The sequence below is a fragment of the Haliotis asinina genome, chromosome 2 (assembly GCF_037392515.1).
Source record: "Haliotis asinina isolate JCU_RB_2024 chromosome 2, JCU_Hal_asi_v2, whole genome shotgun sequence".
Lineage (NCBI taxonomy): Eukaryota > Metazoa > Mollusca > Gastropoda > Lepetellida > Haliotidae > Haliotis > Haliotis asinina.
In genome coordinates, this window is record NC_090281.1 from 44,370,525 (window position 1) to 44,393,240 (window position 22,716).

At 42.7% G+C, this 22,716-nt stretch overlaps 2 protein-coding genes across 3 annotated transcripts; one reads left to right on the forward strand and one right to left on the reverse strand.

Moving 5' to 3' along the window:
* Nucleotides 1-71: 71 nt before the first annotated feature.
* LOC137273767 (uncharacterized) lies at nucleotides 72-9,467 on the forward strand. Its single transcript, XM_067806611.1, has 4 exons — nucleotides 72-492; nucleotides 2,800-2,929; nucleotides 5,794-5,913; nucleotides 7,595-9,467. The coding sequence occupies exons 1-4, from the start codon at nucleotides 477-479 to the stop codon at nucleotides 9,354-9,356; spliced, it is 2,028 nt and encodes a 675-aa protein (XP_067662712.1). The 5' UTR covers nucleotides 72-476; the 3' UTR covers nucleotides 9,357-9,467.
* Nucleotides 9,468-10,780: 1,313 nt separating this feature from the next.
* Nucleotides 10,781-21,012, reverse strand: LOC137272559 (alpha-N-acetylgalactosaminidase-like). Of its 2 annotated transcripts, none has more exons than XM_067804947.1 (7): nucleotides 20,809-21,012; nucleotides 17,344-17,518; nucleotides 16,595-16,769; nucleotides 16,293-16,378; nucleotides 15,187-15,351; nucleotides 14,577-14,774; nucleotides 10,781-11,602 (listed from the first exon to the last, which is right to left on the reverse strand). In XM_067804947.1, the coding sequence occupies exons 1-7, from the start codon at nucleotides 20,961-20,963 to the stop codon at nucleotides 11,345-11,347; spliced, it is 1,212 nt and encodes a 403-aa protein (XP_067661048.1). In that variant the 5' UTR covers nucleotides 20,964-21,012; the 3' UTR covers nucleotides 10,781-11,344. The 2 variants fall into 2 exon arrangements, with proteins under 2 accessions (XP_067661048.1, XP_067661049.1); XM_067804948.1 differs by lacking the exon at nucleotides 20,809-21,012 and adding an exon at nucleotides 19,737-19,791 and having other exon boundaries at nucleotides 10,788-11,602.
* Between the last annotated feature and the right edge of the window lie 1,704 nt (nucleotides 21,013-22,716).

Below are 22,716 nucleotides of genomic sequence, written 5' to 3' on the forward strand. Positions count from 1 at the left end.
TTCCGAGCAAATGTCTGTAACAAAATACAAAACACTGACGTAGTTATTTTAATACATAATTAAATATTTTGCATTCATCTTGACAGACCATTAGCGCCATCTTTAAAACGTGCTGGCGTGAAAACTTTACGACTACACCGCGACATGGTTGCACAATACGCACGCTTTCCCCATGCACGAGATACACATTATGCTAATTTTAGTTTGAGCCCCGAAAGGAGCATTCGGAATTGAGACGTCAGTTAACAGACCCATAGATATTTCATGTCGTATCTACTATTGCGGTATCGATGTCTTAAGAGACTCATTCAAAAAGGTAATATCTTATTTTTCTAAAGAAACGTTTTGCAATAACAATGTTTATTGTCTGGACGGTGAAACGTAGACCCACCGGAAATCATTTGACTTTGAACGTGGTCAGAATTTTTTTCAATCGGAAGAGGTAATCCGCGAGGACGAACCATCTGCGTCTTGCTATGTTGTCGCTTTCAGGTAAGCGCATTTCATGCAGGTTATTGTTATGTTGTGGGACATTTTCATGGGGACTGGCTGGATCTCGACTGTCACAAATTGTCGGGGTGACGGGGCAGCTGTTGTATTGCAGTTTAAATACATTTGTGGATCCGTGACGATGCGGGGCGATAGGGGTAGCCTGGTGGTTAAAGCGTTTGCTTGTCATGCAAAGAACCGGGTTCGATTTCCTATATGGGCAAAATGTGTGACGCCGCTTTCTTGAGCCCCCGCTGTGATGTTGCTGGAATATGGTCAAAGGCAGAGCAAAACTAAACTCACTCGCTCACTCAATAGTGAGCTAGTCTTCGCCAAATGCTTGTTATGAGAGTCTTCAAGCGGGAATTTGCGTCCAGGCTCGGTGACTTTATGGACGCATGAGACCGTGTTGCTGAGATTTATGGTTGTAGTGTAAGACATCGGAATGGAAAGGATGGGCGAGGAGCGGTTGCCCCTTGTGTTTTGAATCTTTATTCGTTGGCGGTTATTTTTCTGGTTTGTTGTTTAACGCCGCACTTTGCAATATTTCAGCTACATGGCAGCGGGACTCCGTGAATGTCCCGGGTAGAACAGGCCTTCTGCAACCCATGCTTGAGATAAAAGGCAACTATACTTGTCGTAAGAGGCGACTAACGGGATCGGGTGGTCAGGCTCGTTGACTTGGTTGACTGAAAACTAATTCCAACTAGGGACCTTCGGTAGTATAAGTAATCGACGAGACCGCTGCCCTAAGAATTCTTCCATTGATCATAGAGTGTCATTGATGGGCTTAAGAAGTTCGTATTGCCACCGACGTTTCGGGAATAGCGAACCAGGATCTTATGGTTGGAGTAAATGTTAAAGGCATAGGGTCACGTTTCTTCGACAATATTTTGGCGTATATTTTACATATTAGGGGCATATGCTCATACCTGAGCTTCTCACTGAAGCAATGAAAAACGTATTTTTCCTTACGACTTGCCTGAAATCAATAACTGAAACTTCCAATCTGCTTCCGAACACTTGCCATATATAGCATGTAAACGATTGCTCCTTACATCGAAAACTGTCGCACGTGGTGTTGTCGGCTTGGTTTCTATCAAGTTGTGCGTAGGATATTCGGAAAGAGCGCTCCATGGGACGCAACTCCGTGGGGTTCCCGTGAAATAATGTTCGGCCGGTAGAGGACACAAGAGTCGATTTATATGGAAGGTTGCATTAATTAATTAGAACTTAATATTGTAATCTAAATAAGTAATTTTTCAAAATGAATTATGTGGTAGCGTCACTGAAGGCTGATAGTATTAATGTGCGAAATGCATGAAGTATTTTGTAGAGGTATGTGGTGTTACATTGTGCCTTTGAATACCTATATTCGTTTATTACTCAGTGTTGATTACGTTTAATGTCTTTAACAGAGGGTGTGGACCCTAACTGATCAATTTGATCAATTGTTATTTTCGAGGTCATGGAGAACATGTGCTATTAATCAGCTATTGGTAGAACTCCTGCACATGTGTTTTGCTTCTTTTTTAAAAGGGATATACATGGATATTGTTATTGGTATCTAGTGTTGATTAGATTTCTAGTGATATCTATTTTCCAGACAATTAGGTGTCCGCCAAACACTCAGGTTCACTTCTTAGACGTGTTCAGTATGTAAATGCCATATGGTTAGAATATTGTTAAAAGCACTATAGAACTAGATTCACTCAGCCTTAGAAAACTCCAATATTGTTAACATTATGTTTTTGTCCAGTCGTGAACAAAGTTAAAGTAAGGCCAACTTTCTAGAGCCAGTCATGTATGTTTCCATCTTTCAACCAGGTAGAATGTTATTACTCCATAAAAATGATTTTAAAAAGTGGTTAGGTCAATTATTTTGTGAAAACAAATGCTGTTCGAGCGTTGAAATAACCAAACCTTGTTCATTGTTATGTCGACCCGTGAAGGTCCCGGGATAAGAGGCGACTTACGGGATCGGGTGGTCAGGCTCACTGACTTGGTTGACACATGTCATCGGTTCCCAGTTGCGCAGATCGATGATCATGCTGTTGGTCACTGGATTGTCTGGACCAGACTCCACCGCCATATGGCTGGAATATTGCTGAGTTTGGCGTAAAACTAAACTCACTCACTCATTGTTATGTCCTGTTGGTGGCGGAAGACATAGTATTGTAAATGGTTGCTGGCTTTTATCGTTGTTAGGTTAGGGATTCATTGCTTTTGGTTTTCCTTTCCTCATTTTGTAACTTTTCTTGTTTTTGTCTTTGTTTTTATTCGTACTGTATTACTTATCCTGTTTGTCAGATACAAAGGTGTTGTTCCTGGCAGTGGTGGCAGTGTTGTTCCTGTTGGTGTCTCTGTACGACAACTGGTCAGACAATATCTCACTACAGTACGTTGGATCTGACCATCATGAACAGCCCAGCACACGCCAGTGAGTATATCCAATAAATATAAACGCATGACGCATCGATAAGTACATTTGCATTATAAAGATGTAAGTATATTTGCAGCTCCACACTTCAGTAAGTACAGCTGCTTCACACCCCAGTACAGCTGCTTCACACCCCAGTACAGCTGCTTCACACCTCAGTACAGCTGCTTCACACCTCAGTACAGCTGCTTCACACCTCAGTACAGCTGCTTCACACCTCAGTACAGCTGCTTCACACCCCAGTACAACTGCTACACCTCAGTACCGCTGCTTTACACTTCAGTAATTACAGCTGCATCACACACCAGTAGGTAGTGCTGCATCACAATCCATTTGGTACAGCTGCGTCACTTGAACGTCTGTGAAACATCTATGGATGACCACTGAATTTCAGTCATGACACCAGGTGTTCATGTCCTGCCTTAATGTAGCATCCAGCACACGCAGTGGAAATGTGAAGATCACTACGTTTTGCCCAAAATATATAATGTTTGCGTAGATCATTTATCACGATGTTGATCACCGGACTGTCTGGTCCAGACTCGTTTATTTACAGACTGCCGCCATGTAGCTGGCATGTTGCGGAGTGAAACTCGCTTAGGTGTCGCTTTACTGTGTGAGTGAAGTGGTGCTTCTGTGGGCATTACGCAGGGAAACAGGGGCACCTACGCTCAAGCACACACATGAAATCAGCTCCTTGGAAGTCCTGCCTTAGCTCCAGTAGACCAGTTGGTCGTGGGTCGATTTCCAGAATTCCTTATGTTGTGCCCGTTGGTTTGCTAACCACCAACCGAACCGGGTCAGTTGTGTAGTGGTTAGGGCATCCGCCCGGAGAGTGTAAGTTCGGTCATACCAAAAGACGTTAAAATGTGGTACTTGTTGGGTCCTGCCTGGTGCACGTCAATAATAGGTACATTAAGGCCTGGTCTACTCGGGGTCAGTATAATGTGTCGGAGTAGGGTATTCATGCTTAACTGCGACATGGTATCTCGGTGAACTATCACTATAAAAATAAACTTAAGTCTTGGCTAACACAGACAGACACATATATAGTATTCCCAGAAATTATTGAGAATCATGTTGCGTCATGTAATTCATTACGTTTATTAACGTCTGGCGTTTTACTTACATAAACATGTTAAAACATCATCCTTTTACAGTCTCAGTCTTCTTTTAGTACTTTGTTAGACCTCCTCGCTCAGCCATGCATGCCTGAATACGCCTAGGGACACCACCCATTAAAGTTTGTAGGTAATCGTGTGATAGGGTATCCCAATATTGGACCACCTCGGCCTTCATATCTTCAATATTTCTCAGTCCCTTTTGGTTTATTCTGTCCTTCATGACTCCCCACACATTCTCAATTGGGTTTAGGTCTGGGCTGTAACTGGGCCAGTCTAAAACTTGAACATTTTCGCCCGACACCCACTGTTTTGTGTAGCGCGCAGTGTGTTTTGGGTCATTATCATGCTGGAAAATCCAATCATCTTCATACAATGTTTGTGCTGTCGGAAGAAGGTGACCATTTAGAATGTCAACGTATCTTTCTTTTGTCAAGTTTCCCGTGAAAACACACAATGGCGTCACTCCGCGAGCCGATATGCCACCCCACATGTGAAACTTCGGGCTATGTTTTGGTCGCTGGTAGATAGGTTTGACAGTATCTTTGGTCCAATTTTTCACACAATTAGGGAAAAGCCAAACAGAACTTTCATCCGAAAAGAAAACATTATCCCAATCTTGAATTTCATGAGCCCGACACCAGTTTAAACGTTTTCCCTTTTGTGCATCTTTCATCAATGGCGAGGGAATTCATCGTTTTTTCACCCAATTAAGTCCCTGTAATTCCTGCCTAACTGTTTCATTGCATATCTGAGGACTTCCTCTGCTAATCATTTAATTTCTGATGTTCTCAACCCTTTTCAATTTGCCCCTACTCACAATCTGCCCAAGTCTTCGGCGATCCACAACACTGAATTTCCTAGGCCTACCTGCCCCTGCTTTGTGCTCTATCCCGGTTCCTGTTTGAATATTCTTCAAAGTTCTGTATACTGTAGACAGAGGAATACCATGTCTATAAGCCAACACTTTAGCATCAGCCTCACCCCTTTCGAAATCATCTAGAATGAGCTTTCTTTTCTCTCTTGCTGTAAATTCTGCCATGTCAACACAGGAAGCCGTCTGCTCAGACAAGGGAGATAACTCTTGACGTAATGAGCTGCCTTCTAAGCCTTCAAGAGTTGTCTCCCTTATTTAGTATGCTTAGTGCATAGTGAAAGCCCTTTTTCCAATCTTAGCATCATTAGAAAAAAAACAAAGATTTTCTCAATAATTTCTGGGAACACTGTACACACACATGCACATCGTCATATGAGCGAAATATTCTTTAGTCACTTCACATGTAAGTCGTTGGCTCGTTGGCTCCCGTAAAAATTGCCTTGCGTTAGTTAACTCCTCGAACTCTCATATACTTGTCTTCTTCATGCTTTAGATCACAAGCCTTACTGTTATTTACAGTCAACCCGTGAAGGTCCCGGGGTAGAATAGGCCTTCAGCAGCCCGTGCTTGCCATAAAAGGCGTCTGTGCTTGTAGTAAGAGGCGACTTACGGGATCAGGTGGTCAGACTCGCTGACTTGGTTGACATATGTCTTCGGTTCCCAATTGCGCAGATCGATGCTCATGTTGTTGAGCACTGGGTTGTCTGGTCCAGACTCGGTTATTTACAGACCGACACCATATAGCTGGAATAATGCTGAGTGCGGCGTAAAACTAAACTCACTCACTATTTACAGGCAGTCATTTTCGTATGCATATACCCAGCTGAAAATGTTTGTCAGTAATCGATATAACATTTTTCTTTTAGGCATGTCGATCGTTATGACAAATGGATTGTTACGTCATCGATTTCTGCTGATGTCACTGCGGTGTCTGGCTGGAAAGTAATACTACTCCCTTCCACCAAGGAGACTACAGAACACTGCAGGTATGATACGGGTTGTTATACAACTTCACCCTGAATAACTGTACCACCAGTATTTCCAGCACCATCAGTTGTGTGTGTAGAAATAAAAAACAACCGAACTGTTTTGATTTTCTATCATAGATAAACTGCCATTGTCGTCTTGTTTAAAGGTCACATGCAAACAAAAAATCAAACATAATCAGACAGACAGGCAGACATATATGTGACAATAAACCAGACATTGAGTTTTCTCTGTGACAGAGTCGGCTTATCACAATCAACATGTCAACAAGATTAGACTGCTCACGACCTCATACTTCGGGCAGGCGTACTGTTTTAAGCTCAGCGAGCCTACTCCTTGCGAATGCGTTATGAGCGCAACGCAGCATAGATGTTGAAACCAATTTTTTCCCCAGCGCTTTGGGAAATTTAGTGAATCGTTTAAACTCCGATTTCGCGGGCTTTTTTTTCATCGCGTTTTTTTTAACTTTATAGGTTGAATTGACATTTTTCATGATTTGTTTCGGTAAGTGCATACCGAAAGGTATCAGAATCTGCAAAGTTGTGCATGTGACCTTTAACAATATGATACTACATGAGTACATTATTATTACCTCGGATAACCAAGCTGCCTGTGAGGCGGTAGACTGTTATAGTCATATCACTCGTACCACCGGGTACCCCTTTCTGTTTGGTGAATAGGCAATTTCGAACAAACCCACTTGCCGAGGGTGTGACCACATAGGTGCTTCGTTGTGGGTCAGGACCGAAGTCCTAGAAAGAATCTGGAGTCAAACTGCCAGACACGGTCAGCCATCCAAGGACTCGGGCGCTCCTGAAAATGCTGAGTCTCACTGGGCTAAACCCCTGCTGAAAGCGTTGGCTCGCCGCGTTGTCTATGCCACAGTCTTACAGAGTGGTCGTCTTCCGAGAAACATGGTATAACATGAAATATTGTTTTGAATTGTGTTAAACCACACGCACTAGGAGTGATTTGGATAACCAGGGAATGTAGGGTAGCCAATGATTAAAGCGTTGGCTTGTACGCTGAAGACACGGGTTCGATTCCCAACTTGCCTACAATCCGTGAAGCCTATTTCAGATGTCTCCCGCCGCAATATACCAAACTCACTCACTCCATAGGACCCATGAAGGTCCCGGGGTAGAATAGGCCTTCAGCAACCCATGCTTGCCATAAAAGGCGACTCAGCTTGTCGTAAGAGGCGACTAACGGGATCGGGTGGTCAGACTCGCTGACTTGGTTGACACATGTCATTGGATCCCAATTGCGCAGATCGATGCTCATGTTGTTGATCACTGGATTGTCTGGTCCAGAGACTCGATTATTTTCAGACCGACGCCATATAGCTGTAATATTGCTGAGTGCGGCGTAAAACTAAACTCACTCACTCACTCCATAGTGACCACAGACCTACATGTACAATAGATTAAAACAGAACATTATCTTGGACATGTTCATGTGTAGTCCATATGAAACTAGGGGTATTTTATGGCTGCGAGTACTGAGATGCGCAACTCATGCAGACCAGAAAACTTATTATTGTGAAATCGAATCCCAATCCGCCCTAATTTGCTTGTACGTTTGTCATCAGTTCGTGCATTTCACCAAAATTGTAAACGTCGTGGTTTCATCTCAACTCTCCGTATTCGTTTCTACTCACTCGCTATTTCTCGCCTACAGGTTTACATGGTGTTCTGAGCTAAGTGGAGACAGTTTCAACACACCACTGATGACGTGGAAAATGAAGGGTTATATTTATGCTATATCTCACGGTGCCAAGACCATAAGTGTTGTCCGTCGTTTGGACCCCTACGTCCTGCAGATGCTACAACGAATAGCTGCTTATCAACCTCGGACAGGAATAGTTCTTAAAACAAACAAAACCTTTCTTGATCCCTTCATGTCCAAATATAATGTGACGACTGAAGAACCAGAACAGGAATACGCTTTGTTTGATTATTATATCGACACGCATGTCCATCCTTTAATTCTGTCCAACCAAGCCATGTCTGTGGAAAATGGTATAAGTCAGGAGAAACTGAATTATTTTCCTACCGCCGGAAGTCAACCTCCTGTTTTCCTCCCACGCAACACGTTTACCTCCCTTAGTTCTGAAATAACCGTTTTCCGGTATGATGCATTCTGGGCTCTAGCGTTAACGGAAATTGACTTCGGGGATCTGGTTACACAGAGGTTCGTGTGGGAAATTGATGGAATGGTTGGGATATATTCATTTGCCGAGTCATCGATACGGTATCAACAGAGATTGGAAAGGCGGACCTGGATCGCAGCCCTACTAAAGTCGTGGCAATGTGCAGTTAATTCAGATTTACTAGACTGTTTCGGTAATGTGATAAACAGACTAGGATCGGAACAACTAATTGAGTTCAGTGATGTACTTAGGTTGAGAGAATGGATTTCCGAGTTGAGGAAGACCATTTTTCAAATTCCACAGCGCCAGTTTCATGAACGCAAACTCAATCGTAGCACAACCGTGGGACTAATAAAGATCCCACAAACAAAGAATCCGTTTAACAAATTTGCCTACAGTTTTTTGAAGAACCTGTGCCCGGAAACTGACATCACTTTTCCACATGAGAGCATAGAAGATGTAGCTCTGATCATCACATTTAATGTTCCAAGATTTTATAAAAACATACAGAGTTTGGAGGTGATGTATCGACCTTACTTTCCAAACATTATTTATTGTGGGCCGAAACTAAAGGCTTTTAAGGAATTTGTCAGTAACTTTACAACTGGGAATTATATTTATGTCGAAGCATTCAAGAGAGGGTGGTATTATATGTATGAATGCACGGTGGAAGCCATGAAACTGAACATAGATGTGAAAGGGTTCTTACAGATTGGCGACGACACACTCGTTAATCCCTGGAACCTATACTCACAACCACGGGAAAAGATATGGCTTCTCAAAAGCTTCCGGAGAGCAAATGCCTCTCTGGACGAATTGAAACCTCGCTGGGGATGGTGGAGAAAGGTGAAGCCCAGGATACAGGCTGTTTTGAACGAAATGCGTGATATAGCAGAACACAGACCGAAGAGAGGGTTTGAATATCGTTTCTTACAAAATTTTCAAAATGTTTCCCGCAATTTTACAAATTTGTTCATTCAGACTTGTGACTTTATTTATATGCCAACCATTTTGAAAGATAATTTCACAATTATGGCGAATTTGTTACTGAAACATAAAGTGATGATAGAGATAGGTTTTGCTAACATTGCCTTTGGTTTGCGGAGATGGCGGGATATTCATTTTGTGAAAGACGTTGGCTTGTGGGACAACCGGGATCGCTACATAGCAATGTACAGCCCTGGGGAGGTGTTTCTGCACCCTTTTAAACTACAGACCTACCTGGAAACTGTTCCCGGTCGATATTTCTTCTGCAACACCTATCTCAATTCAGCCTTACGGCCACCCTGAGCAGTTGGTTCTCATGACATCAGCTGATTGTTACATTAGAGCAATGGGAGAATCCTGCAGTCTACCATTAATGATATGTGTACAAATTTTAGATAAATATAGACAGATGAATTATTTGTGTTTGTATGCTATTTCGCCATTCCAGTTGGACTATGCTCTTCGGAAGAGGCATTTTGATGGAATAGGTGACGCAGACGACTTTTTTATCACCTAAAAACATTATTTAATGTGTGTGTGGTCAAGACGCGGCACACAGCAAGAATATGTCAGGAAGTCGTACTGATATCAGACCATGTACCGTGTTTGTTCTCAGTCCCTCATACAGTTGTCATAACCTTGTTTGTGAAATCCGGTTCTGGTGTCGACGTTGTTTACACGCATCTAAAACATGGGGCCGTGGCAGGCGAGCAGTCTAGTCATCCAGCAAGCTTGAGTTGTCAGGATCGAACCAACATGTGACCGTGTATTAAAACCTTGGAGTCAACTTTTCCTGTAGTCACAATCCCTAGAATACAGTACACAACCCTGTGCACTTGAAGAACCCACGAATCCCTTGTTAGATGACAAGATGGTGGCCACATGAATACGTGCAAACACCTAGTTGTAGGTACAACGGCATGCAGTAAACTTGGAAATCCACCCAGCTGTGAATGAGTACCTAATAAGGATGGCAAAGCCACAATGCGCCTTGTATGTGCAAGCATTTTATCATCCCCGGGGAGTAGAGAGTGGTAATACGGTGCCGTTGAGATTGGAAGGAGGATAAGAACTGAGATGGATATCGGCGCTTTACAAATGTTAGCATAATAATGAAAATATACTGCCGCTTAATAATACACTTATGTCATGAGGTAGGCAGGTGGCATGACGTTAATTTGTGCAAGATTCCTATCGAATTCAAATTTCACTAATCTGTGACCGACAGCTGAATGTATAGGTCCAAACTATTCTGTAGAGCGTTGATGTTTCTGTTTGTTGCCATCGTTACTAGGTCAGTCCTGGAACATCTGGGCTAGAATTGGTCTTCAGCAACTCGTTGGATATACGCATGCTTGTCGGAAGGGGCGACTAACGGGACCGGGTGGTCAGGCTCGCTGACTTGGTTGAAACATGCCATCGTTCCTAATTGCTCAAATTGATGCTCATGTTGTTGATCACTGGGCTATCTGGTCCGGACTTGATTATTTACACACCGCCGCAATATGGCTGGAATATCGCGGAGTGCGACGTAAAACTAGACTCGCTCACTCAAAATTGCACAGATTAATTTTGAAATGTGACTTCGTAGAATTGTAATGGGGGAATCTGACGTACCTATCAGGAATTACAGGGATTGTTGGGACCTGTGTGCTGGCGATTAGGTGCCTGACACTGAGGGTGTGAGTTCGATTCCCTGTTGGGACTCAACCAAGAAAGTGCTAAAATTTGTACTTTACTAAGAAAGTGTAATCCCAAATACAACATGTTGCAGTTAGATAAACACAGCAGCTTATGTATTCCTCTGTACTGGAGATAAGAATAATATTTCAATGTTCACAAACAAAATTTAGCCCCTCTAGAACGTTCAAGGTTGAACTGCAGCATCAGAATTCGTGGAAAGCGCAGTTAGTCTACGGCAAAGCAAAGTATTCTGACGAAACGCTGCTTCTGACAGGTGATCACGACAGAAGCTCGGAAGTTCAAGTTAAGTGGTTTTTATGACGGATAGGAATTAATATTCCAGAACCGAACATTGAACGTCATCTTTGACACTGTACAAATCGAAAGAAGTATGCTGAACAGCAAAAGAAAAATTCGTGAAAGTAAACATTCATGTTTATGTCTTTTGTTTAAAAAAACTTGACAAAATGCAAGAGTTGCGTTTCTCTTACTGTTAAGGATTACTATGTTACAACACCATGACCACCATCTGATTATCGTATTAATAATTGATAAAGAAAAAGCTCTTAAACACGAGGGAGAAAAAAGGTCTTTAACCTTATTCGTCTTCAAAGAGGGACCGCCTTGACCAGTACAATTCCCGTTGGGTTGACAGTCACATTGAACTGACCACTCGGCTTGAACATTCCCATATTGACGTCATCAAACACTTCAGTAACGTTATAGCCGTTCTGATTGGTCAGTGTGATATCCGCCAGTGTCAGGGACATGCGCGTTGGCGTTCCAGCAGAGTTTGGGTTAAAGAAAGCTACTGCATAACTTCCGGGTTTGACCAAAGGCTTCAGCCACACCTGCACGTTTTGAATCTGCAATTGAAGACAACAGACATGAACATTCTGGTTAGTCTTCGCGTGGACCAGTACGTTCAGGCTGTTTTTATTTCTGGTGCCTGAGGTGATATTGTTGTAAAAGACCATGTCTTTAATCTTAACTCTTCTAGAAAAAGAAACACACCTGTAGCAAACATAAGGAAATGTATTAAACGTATTTATCGGGGTTCATAGTTTTCATACCATGCCCTAAGGCAAAATATCACTTTCTCATGGTGACGTGACGTCACGAACAATGCTATGACGTCGCGTTTTTTCTGTGACTTTGCCTTATACACGCGTCGAATACGAGCAGCAGAGATTCGCCCTACCATTTGGTGCGGGTTGACCAGTAGCATGAGATTTGTTTTCCTCCTGGCATATGTCCCGATTTCGTCCGGGAATGGATGGTAAAAATATTGAAAGCTTTAAATGGAAATAAAATCAGCAGGTTAGTGACACGCAAGGTACATTACAGAGGTCAAAGGTGTATAAATTGTGCAGTTTTTCCAACGATTAAAGCGGCAGAAGCGTTTTTCAGACCGAAAACGAGCCGAGGCGAGCCGGGCCGCCATGTTGTTTCGATTTACTGTCGCATCTTTCTATATCTTACATATTTAGGTCATACTTCCAAATACATCGGAGTCGGGCGCCTGTGGGTTAGCTAGCCTGCGTTTGAAAGTAGATTTGAGTTCATTTTCAACTGTATGACGACTTAAGTAATAAACAGAATATTATATTTGTGCTCATAACCATAGGCAAAAGTGGTTGCGCAGCGTAGAGAATATGACCAGTCTTCATATATGCAAAGGTTGGCAACGCACTTCCCTCGCTTCGGTTCAAAATGTATTTTTCATGTCATGTCATGTCATGTATTTTTCATATCGCCACCATCAAAGGTACACTCCCATTTCTTCATTCGGTTGTGCTCTCACATCTCATGTTTACTAATTACTCACGTGAAATATGTTTTATTTAACATCTTGAACGCCACTCGTGGTGTTCAGATCGTTCTCCGCCTCCATTACCCCTGCCAGCTTCCGGCTCAACGGAGCGAAGGAACAAGAATAAGCAGAAATTATAGATATATACCATATTGCCTAATTTCATCATGATTCTGTTGGAATGTATTTGTCTTAAGTGTCGGCGTTGTTGTTAGATCATTTGTAACATTTATTCTACAATAAACACACTTATGGCGTAGTGGGCGTATGAAGCATGTGAGATAACTCTTTATGTATTCCATACGAAATAATAACTTGTTCCTTCACTGCTTTGAACCGGAAGCTGGCAGGGGTAATGGAGGCAAAGAACGGTCCGATGTACCATGAGGTGCGCTTAAAACGTTGAATAAAACATATTTCACGTGAGTAATTATTTAATATGGCGTTGGAAATCTGAGAGCACAACCTAGTGAGGAAATGTGAGTGTACCTTTGATGGTGGCGGTATTTTATTTTGAACCGAAGCGAGGGAAGTGCGTTGCCAACCTTTGCTCGTTCCGCTCGCATACATGACTACTGGCAATATTCTCTAAGCTGCGCAACCCCACTTGCGCTACAGTTTGCCTGTGCCATAACGTACTATGTCTACGACACTCGTGGCCGAATATTGGTATATCCCTCGTCTCTCTCAGGAAATACCAACATTTAGGCACTGGTGTCGTAAACGTTGTATGACATGGGCAGTCATGTAATATCCTCTGTTTCTGTGTACATACGGCGATACGGCGAGGAGTTTGCTCCACGTTCGACTGAGTTCAGGTCACGAGTACTGAAAGGCAAGGGAAGGACATTGACGCTTGCATGGATTTTATATGAACTCTTCTAAAAAAGACGTGTGAAACATAAGTAAGTATTACACATAATAGAGTGTACATAAGCCAAGTGAGTTCTTTTTTATCTATGTATCTATCCAGCTATTATCTCTCTATCTCTCTCTGTCTCTCTCTCTCTCTCTCTCTCTCTCTATATATATATATATATATATATATATATATATATATATGATATCTATTTCTCTCTCTCTCTCTGTATATATATATATAGAGAGAGAGAGAGTACGGGAAGGCACGGAAACGTCAGTTGGAAGGACATTGACGTTTGCTTGGAGATAGACACTTGTGTTGGGTCGAGCATTGACGTGTTGAAACAGCTCCCCCTGCCGGTAAAAAAGTGGGAGGACGTGGGGTGGCAGGATTTGGTTGATGTAGCGATTTGCTGCAAGATTGCCTTGAAACACCGCTAGCTCTGGTTTGAGCTGTTTGGCGCTCTCTTCACCAAATCAGTCCACCTGTCGAACGTCGTCCCATGCAAAACCTCGATAGACACGTTGTTTATCCCGTTGTTGCAGGAGGAAGCGCGATTCACGTTTCGCCAATTCCATACCTGTGTCCTGTTACACCTTTGGACACATCGTTGTCGGTGTAGTCGTGTCAGGACAGGTACAAATTGTGGTCGATAAGATCGAATTCCCACTTCTATCCTCAGGTTTTTTGGATGGTTTGGTCAGAAATTCTTCGACGACCAGGCACCTGCCTGCAGTGTCCGTTGCTGTAGTGACGAATGTGTCCTTAGCAGGTGTATAGGTGTGTCTTGCAACAACAGACTGGCACTCCACTGCTTCCGAACGTTCATTTGCGATATTTCAGTCAGTAGCATTATATCTTGACAGTTTATTATTTTCGTTTGAATTTGGTCTGGCTTTATAGCCAATATCTCTGCTTATGTTTCAGACACATTGCAGACGCATTCCGTGGAAAACGTATACTATAGTATAATGTAACATTATATCTAATCTGAAAGAAGTCAATAACTGGTGTTTAGTTTTAAACAATCCATTTGACGGAATATTCAAATACTTTTCAAATTATTGTAAGACGCCCACAGTGAATTCGTCATTGGAGTTGAGGTTTAGGGTGACTACTTTTGCATGAAATGAGTCCGTTTTGTTTGTTTTCTGAATAATCTCACCTCTTTTATCATATTGGCCCCCTTTACAAGTGGGTCCTGGTTGATGGCGATGACGTTCCTGTTTTGTAGAATGGCTTTGGCTTCTGGTCTTATGGTCCTCAGATCAGCGGAGATGTACAGAGGGGCGGCAAACATCGCCCACATCCCGAACTGAACCCTCTCCTGGTCATAGCTCAGACTGAAGTCTCCGATGATCAGCTGTGATACAAGAGAAGCCTTAAAAACAAATACAAGCCTTGGTCTCTATCCATGAACTAATGTGCATTGCTATTTCAGGGTGAACAAATCTCATTTAAATGTACATGACGTACACAGAACAGCATTTATCTTCTTTGAAATTGCTCAGTTCTAATGACCCCTTGAACTGACTGGAAATCCTGAACTTTAGATGTATGAAATGATGTCACGCCATATGACGTCGTTCCACACATGCTCATATTTGTCTCTGAGACATCATTAATAAATCTTCAAAGTAACCACTGGTTCCATATCAGGTCTGTGCTTGAAGTGAGCTATGACTGTATTGCCGCCTGTGCAGAGGTTTGTTGTGGTTGTATTACTGTTAATGACTAGTACTGATTCACGCCTTTTGTGTGTGAATTATTTTCACCTGATCAGGATCGTTGATAGACCCAGGACCTGATACTGAGATGAAGTCTCCGACATTTTGGGCGTAGGCCTGGATGATGCCGAGGACTGACGGCCAGTTGTCTTGGATGTCCTTCAGCGTCCTCCAGCTGTTACAGTACTCGCTGTTGTTGATGTAGTGGGAGTGCTGGAAACATGTAGGTGCAGTCGGGGTTGGCGGGTAAGGTTCTAAGCAGTTTCAAACTTCCATCATGACGAACGAGTGAAATGTTCAATTATCTTACCTCACACATGAATGTCGCTTTCTGATTGGCTAAGCGCTATTCTATTCTTTTCAATGTACCACGCTTACAGACGATGTATATTTCTCAATGAACACCGCTGGGAATGCCGAAATCATTTGGTTCTTCATGGTAGTACTTCTTTATCTCGAATAACATTGAATCATGCATGATGCTCGGAAATTACCGATGTTATGCGATTGAAAGGTGAATGGAAAGGAGAAAACTAAATTTGTTTTCCTTGTGTCGTCTGCACAATGGCGACGAAACGATTCGCCATACTACGAGGCTGTACCAGTGCATCAAACAGTTCAAAATTAAAATTCAGGTGTTCGGTAAGATAAATACGTTGTTCACTGGTCCCTCGGGGTCCATCGGCTCATGTACCCTCGAGGTTTGTTTATGTTCCCCGAGCCCTGCGGGGAACCCATGGACCTCTCGTGACCGCTGAACAATGATGTGACATTCATATAGGGACACAGACATGTAGAGTGGCAGAACCACATATTGATACGGGCTTACACACATACAAGTAGACTGCAGACACAGACACACACCAGCACACATACAGGTCGAATAGCATACACAGACACAGACAGCCACACAAATAGACCACACACACAACAAATAGCTTGCACTTGCACTTCAGCTTCAGCTTGCTCTTCATAACGTGTGATATACCAAGTACTTGTTTTCCAATTGCCCACCATTACAACTGACACTAAAGTGATTTCCTATTTCTTCTTCCGTGATGTGGTCGTCAACTTCGCCGTGAACAAAGATGCGAGGTTAGGCTGTTAAACGAGTAAATTTAAAAATTCATGATATTATTTGCAGATATACCTACCTTGGTCAGGTCAGCACTAAACCATTCACACGTAAAGAGGATGGGTCTGCCAGTGGCGTTCAGATTTTGACTCATCAAGGGGAAATCTGTAACACAAAAACGCACCACTACTAGTTCCTGGTTGATCGATGTTTACTAATATACCAATTGAAAACTCCACTTGGTGATATAAGATGTGGACATTTTTTGTGGATGTGCTGAATACTAAAATGATTCTGGATTTTTTTGTTCGAAATATATCCATTATGTTACAGTTCGAGGCATTAAGGATGTTTAATCGACGTGGTTGTTATATATCTTACATATTGCCGAGCGGTTTATGTCTGTGTTACAGCCATCAAACTTGAGCAAGTCTAGTTCCCATCGAGCAAACGTCTCGGCGTCCTGTTTCGTGTAGTCCTGGCTGCCAGGGTACCCTGCGCACGTCTTGGTACCGACGTCTCCATAGATACCAAGTTTTAGCCCACGGGAATGTACCTTTACAGCATAAAACTCTCGTTTACAATGCCATTGCACTACCGTTCAAAGTTGTCTTAGATAACACAGTTGTAGAGAGTTGCGCTAAATCTGGGTCGTAAATTCAAACTCCTTATTCCAGATTTTATTGATCATGGTTCTAAATGCCAGATGAACGAAAGTATACACATATGGTATACTCAGGTGGATTATGATTTATCTGAAACAAATAACACGTTTTCTGTCTTTTTAGTCTTGTAACGATTTTAAAATTAATTCAATTTGTCAAACTTCTAACCCCTTATTATTTCATCGTTTCCATAGTCATGTCGTTGACGCGGCATGATATTAGTATATATGTTGTCACTCACTCACTCACTCACTCACGCACTCACTCACTCACTCACTCACTCACTCCGTAATATGTTGAACAAAAGGAAACACTATTGATACGAAGCTCAAAGCTCGGGGTTCAGCTAAGTTCTTTGCATAATGAGAGAGACCAAAGACCTGGTTACCGAAGGACATGATTGCTGTCTGTGATAAGAGAAGGTGATACATTCAAGTATAATCTGGCGAGCAAATTATTTCTTACATATCGAGAGAGGCCAAGGATTCCGTTGGGGAACCTCTCTGGATCTATCACGAGGTTGCCATCAGCGTCCCGAGATTTGGAGGGCCAGCAGTCGTCGATGCCGATGTATTCGTATCCGAGCTCGCGGTAGCCTTCCTCCGCAATAATGTCTGCCATCGTCATGAACAACCTTTCGCTGGAATGTAATATGTTAATGCAAATAATAGTTTGAAATGACGGCCTACATCAACTTCGCAGTCACATATGGCCTTTGTTTAAAAATGAGTGAGTGAGTTCAGTTTTATGCCGCTCTCAGCAGTATTTCAGCTATATGGCGATCTTGACCTTAGACTGCTGCCCCATTTGCTACCAGGAGCTACTCCTGGTCAATATCTAGTCCTGAAGATTAGTCAGTACCCTGACCATTTTCCCAGTGTAGAAAATGGTATGCTAACAACAACATCAAACCACATGATTCAAAAACGTACTCTTGGTTATTTTATTGGTTGTACTCAGAAATGGATCTGGCCCATGATGAACAACAAGGAGTGTAAGTCTCTCAAGACGCTACTTCCGGTACTAAGCTGGTTCTCGACTCCCTTTCAGCGTTCCAAATTGTGATATGCGAGACTGGACACAGCTTACTTCCAATACCAGATTTCCGGTGACAAGCATTTATTCAAGAACCAGTTCTAATTCCAAATTAAGCGGGGCCAATTAGACAACCATGCTTGGCTGTCGCGTCTGTTGACCTTCGTGATTGTTGGCTAATTTGGGGATGGTTACAAATGTGTTATGTGATTATCGGTTCTTTACTGTCAACTGACTGCCATGAAACCATTCGAAATGAAATGTTGTTGGTCACCGGAAGTACTAAGGTGTCGCGAACTGATGTGACCTACATACGGATCCAATACCTGACCTGTCCCGCCGTAAACAAGGCCAATTGACTATGGAAACATAGTCAATATTTCTTTCTTTCGCGTTTAAACGCCGCACTCTGCAATATTCCACCTATATGACGATGGTCTGCAAATAAGTTTGGATCAGACAATCCAATGATCAACATTTTGAGCACCAATCTATGCAATTGGATCATATAACAAGGTGTTATGCTGAGGTGATGTCCACAATCTAAAACAGTCTTAAGGTAGAATTAAGATGACCGTGAGCTTAATACCTTAACATAGACTTAGGGTAGAATTAGCGCTAAGGTGACCGTGAGCCCAGTACCTTAACACAGACTTAGGGTAGAGTTAGCGCTAAGGTGACCGTGAGCCCAGTACCTTAACATAGACTTAGGGTAGAGTTAGCGCTAAGGTGACCGTGAGCCCAGTACCTTAACATAGACTTAGGGTAGAGTTAGCGCTAAGATGACCGTGATCCCAGTACCTTAACATAGACTTAGGGTAGAGTTAGCGCTAAGGTGACCGTGAGCCCAGTACCTTAACATAGACTTAGGGTAGAGTTAGCGCTAAGGTGACCGTGAGCCCAGTACCTTAACATAGACTTAGGGTAGAGTTAGCGCTAAGGTGACCGTGAGCCCAGTACCTTAACATAGACTTAGGGTAGAGTTAGCGTTAAGATGGCCGTAACTCCCGTACCTTAACATCAACTTAACGTGTCTTAGCGCTAGGGTGTCCGCAACTCCCATAACTTAACATAGACCTAAGATGTCTTTGTGCTAAGGTGGTTTTGTACAACGGCACCCTTTTCCCTTTAGTCGACATGCGTGCTATTGTACTGGTTGATATCACGACTTATTGTATCAACCGATAACACTTTGTATTGTAACGGGTGATGACACCACAGCGTATTTTCGTGGTAATAAATTACCTTTTTGCACCGGTTGATAACGCCACCCATGTTAATAATAACGCGGGCCCATATAGTTGACAGGTTCAGTGGACTAGGACAAGGTCAGTGGTTTATGAGATGACCTTATAGTTGATAATTTGATGATTTGTGATTGTTGATAACACGTGTAGCCTTGACATGGTACATGAACAATGTACTATTTCTTTGTTGTTTAACGCCCCACTCAGAAATATTCCAGCTACTTGGTGGCGATATGTAAATAACCATGCCTGGGCTAGACAATCCAGTGATCAACAGCATGGGAATCAGTGTACACAATTGGGATACGATGACATGTGTCAACCAAATCAACGAGACTAACCACCCGATCCCATCAGTCGCCTCTTACGACAGGCACGGGTTAACCCTGAAGATAAACCCTAACCATGCGTGAGGAATGTCACACAAATACAATATGGCGATAAATATGATGCCCTTGCTTAAGTATCGATCATTTTCTGTACCGTACAGGTTACTCTACTCCAAATCAGAATCCGTACATCTTCAGTGTCTCGACTGAATTAAAAAAATACATGCATGTAGTGATTAAAACGTACCATATCTTTCGTGCTGTCTTCTTTTACTGAAGACTTATACAGAATGTGATCAGGACCACAGGTATTTTCAAGCAGTGGGCATTTTGTGCGGAACTGAAGTTGGTCTGTTTAGCTTCCTCTGCTCGGGAAAGAACAGTCTTGTATGCTCCAATTTTATATTTCCACTGCCTCTTTAATGCTAGATTATGTACGCATGTACATGAAATAGCTGTTGACATCATACGTAATGTTTACAAGACTATAACGTTACTATAGACATCAGTGGGAGTACAGCTGGTATATCCTATGTATGCATGAGGAAAGCACATGCATATATACGAACTATCCGCCTTTGAGCCCAGGTAGATATCAAGCCTGATCACCAAGGTAGTCCAACACAGACATGTCTGTAGAGCCACTGCTACCTGTGTGTATTCATGGGGAATATTAAGTACCTGATAATCCTATTGCCGGAATACCAGAAAGATTAAAGCGTATTCATGATAGTCAGTCTCACCTTTGTCTCACCTTTGAGACTCTTAAAGGTAGAAAACATTTCAAACGTATATTTTGTGCCATTCCGATTTCATAGTGAGTATTGTCTATGAATTGCTTCCTAAACAATGAAAAGAGAGAAGGCGGCCATAAGTCGTGCATTTGTGCTCAGTCCCTTTGTCTTTCGGACAATAAAATGAAAGTTTAACCCATATGAACATATGTTAAATACCATACATGTTTAACAAATAAATAACATATGTTCCTGTCCCACGTTTCATTCATTACCCTGACATTGTTTGTGTGATATATGCTGTGAAGCATTTAAACATTTCGTGAACGCTTGGTTTAGTCAATGTTTGCTTTAAACTGATTTTATTGTCCAAAAGACAAAGGCATTGACCACAAGTTCCCGAAACGAAAACATTCCGTTTTCCTTTGGGGTGACACTCATAAAAAACGCAATAGTTGTATGGATTAATATTGGCCAAAATATGGCAGTGCATATACCATCAGTTATAGGAAAAAACATTAACGTTTTATTCTTTAAAGATGCTCTCTGTGACCACAAGGGCACTCTCAAGGTAACGACACGTACCTGATGCAGTTATCTGGGTCATTGACACAGTCCGTGTTACACCGAAACCTCTCCCAATCCAGGAATCCCATGGGTGGGGTCAGGGCGAGACCGTTGTTCAAAGCTCGAGACGACCCAAGGACGCTCACCAGCATCAGCAGACCAAGTACAGCCATCTTTACGTAATGTTATCGCATGTTTAGCTTGCAACAACACTTTGTTATCTCCTTAATCATGCGCATGCAAGACATGCAAGACATGTATGGGGACATACAAGATAATACATGTCTATATCAGAGCAGAAAAAAGGTTGCTCATGCACCTTAAACTCGTTTCTGCAACACGATCGTTGTCTTGGCCTCACTAGCCTCAAAGTCAATGTTACAATGTAACCTTGCCATACCCTCACACTGTCTACGTAACCATGTCATAGTCTCATTCTGTCCTTGCAACCATGTCATAACCTCAGACTGTCCCTGTAACCTCGTCATAGTCTCATTCTGTCTCTGTAACCTTACCGTACCCTCACACTGTCCACGTAACCTTGTCATAGCCTCATACTGTCCCTGCAACCTTAATATAGTCTTACACTGTTCCTGTAACCTTGTCATAGCCTCATACTGTCCCTGTAACCTTGTCATAGCCTTACACTGTCCCTGTAACCTTGTCATAGCCTTACACCGTCCCTGTAACCTTGTCATAGTCTTACACTGTCCCTGTAACCTTGTCATAGCCTCATACTGTCCCTGTAACCTTGTCATAGCCTCAAACTGTCCCTGTAACCTTGTCATAGCCTTACATTGTCCCTGTAACCTTGTCATTACTTCATAACTAGGCGTAGTCTCACTCTGTCAACGTAACCTAGGCGTAGTCTCACTCTGTCAACGTAACCTAGGCATAGTCTCCCTCTGTCAACGTAACCTAGACGTAGTCTCCCTCTGTCAACGTAACCTAGGCGTAGTCTCCCTCTGTCAACGTAACCTAGGCATAGTCTCCCTCTGTCAACGTAACCTAGGCGTAGTCTCCCTCTGTCAACGTAACCTAGGCGTAGTCTACCTCTGTCAACGTAACCTAGGCGTAGTCTCCCTCTGTCAACGTAACCTAGGCGTAGTCTCCCTCTGTCAGTGTAGCATAGGCGTAGTCCCCCTCTGTCAACGTAACCTAGGCGTAGTCTCCCTCTGTCAACGTAACCTAGGCGTAGTCTCCCTCTGTCAACGTAACCTAGGCGTAGTCTTCCTCTGTCAACGTAACCCAAACATAGCCTCACCCTGTCAGTGTAACCTAGGCGTAGCCTCACTCTGTTCAGGGGCGGCGACAGGTGGCCTAAAGATTATAGCGCTGGCTCATCACGTCGAAGACCCGGGTTCGAATCCCTACATGGATACAATGTGTGAAGAATATATCTGGTGTCCCCTGTCGTAATGTTGCTGGAATATTGGAAAAGGCTGTGTAAACTCAGTCACTCAGTGAAAGCAACCTAGTTATGGCCCCACTCTGTTAATGAAATAGCCCTGCACTGTGTTTAACATTCATGAAATACATCTAGTTCTGTTTGAATAGAAGCCCTTTCCAAATTTATAAGAAACCTCTGCTAAAAGCAGAGCCAGATAAACAAATATGACTATATCTTGAGCAGATATTTGACACCAAGCGTGGTGTCATGAAAATATGCTAAGCCTAGTCATTTCTTCACCGGAAATAATCCGAGATCTGGTGGTATGAACCAAAATAGGAAATTGCATCAGACGCACAAAGGTTAGTCAACTGTTTACATAAAAAGATATAGGAATGTCCGGCTAAAGAGAAAATAGGGATTTGCATCGAACATTAATAATATTAGTGTCTTCCATGTGTCTGTATCACACATTTCCTCAAAGGGTTCAAATGGCATGTGGTGATATAAAAGGTCAGCTAAGCTGTGCTCTAGAC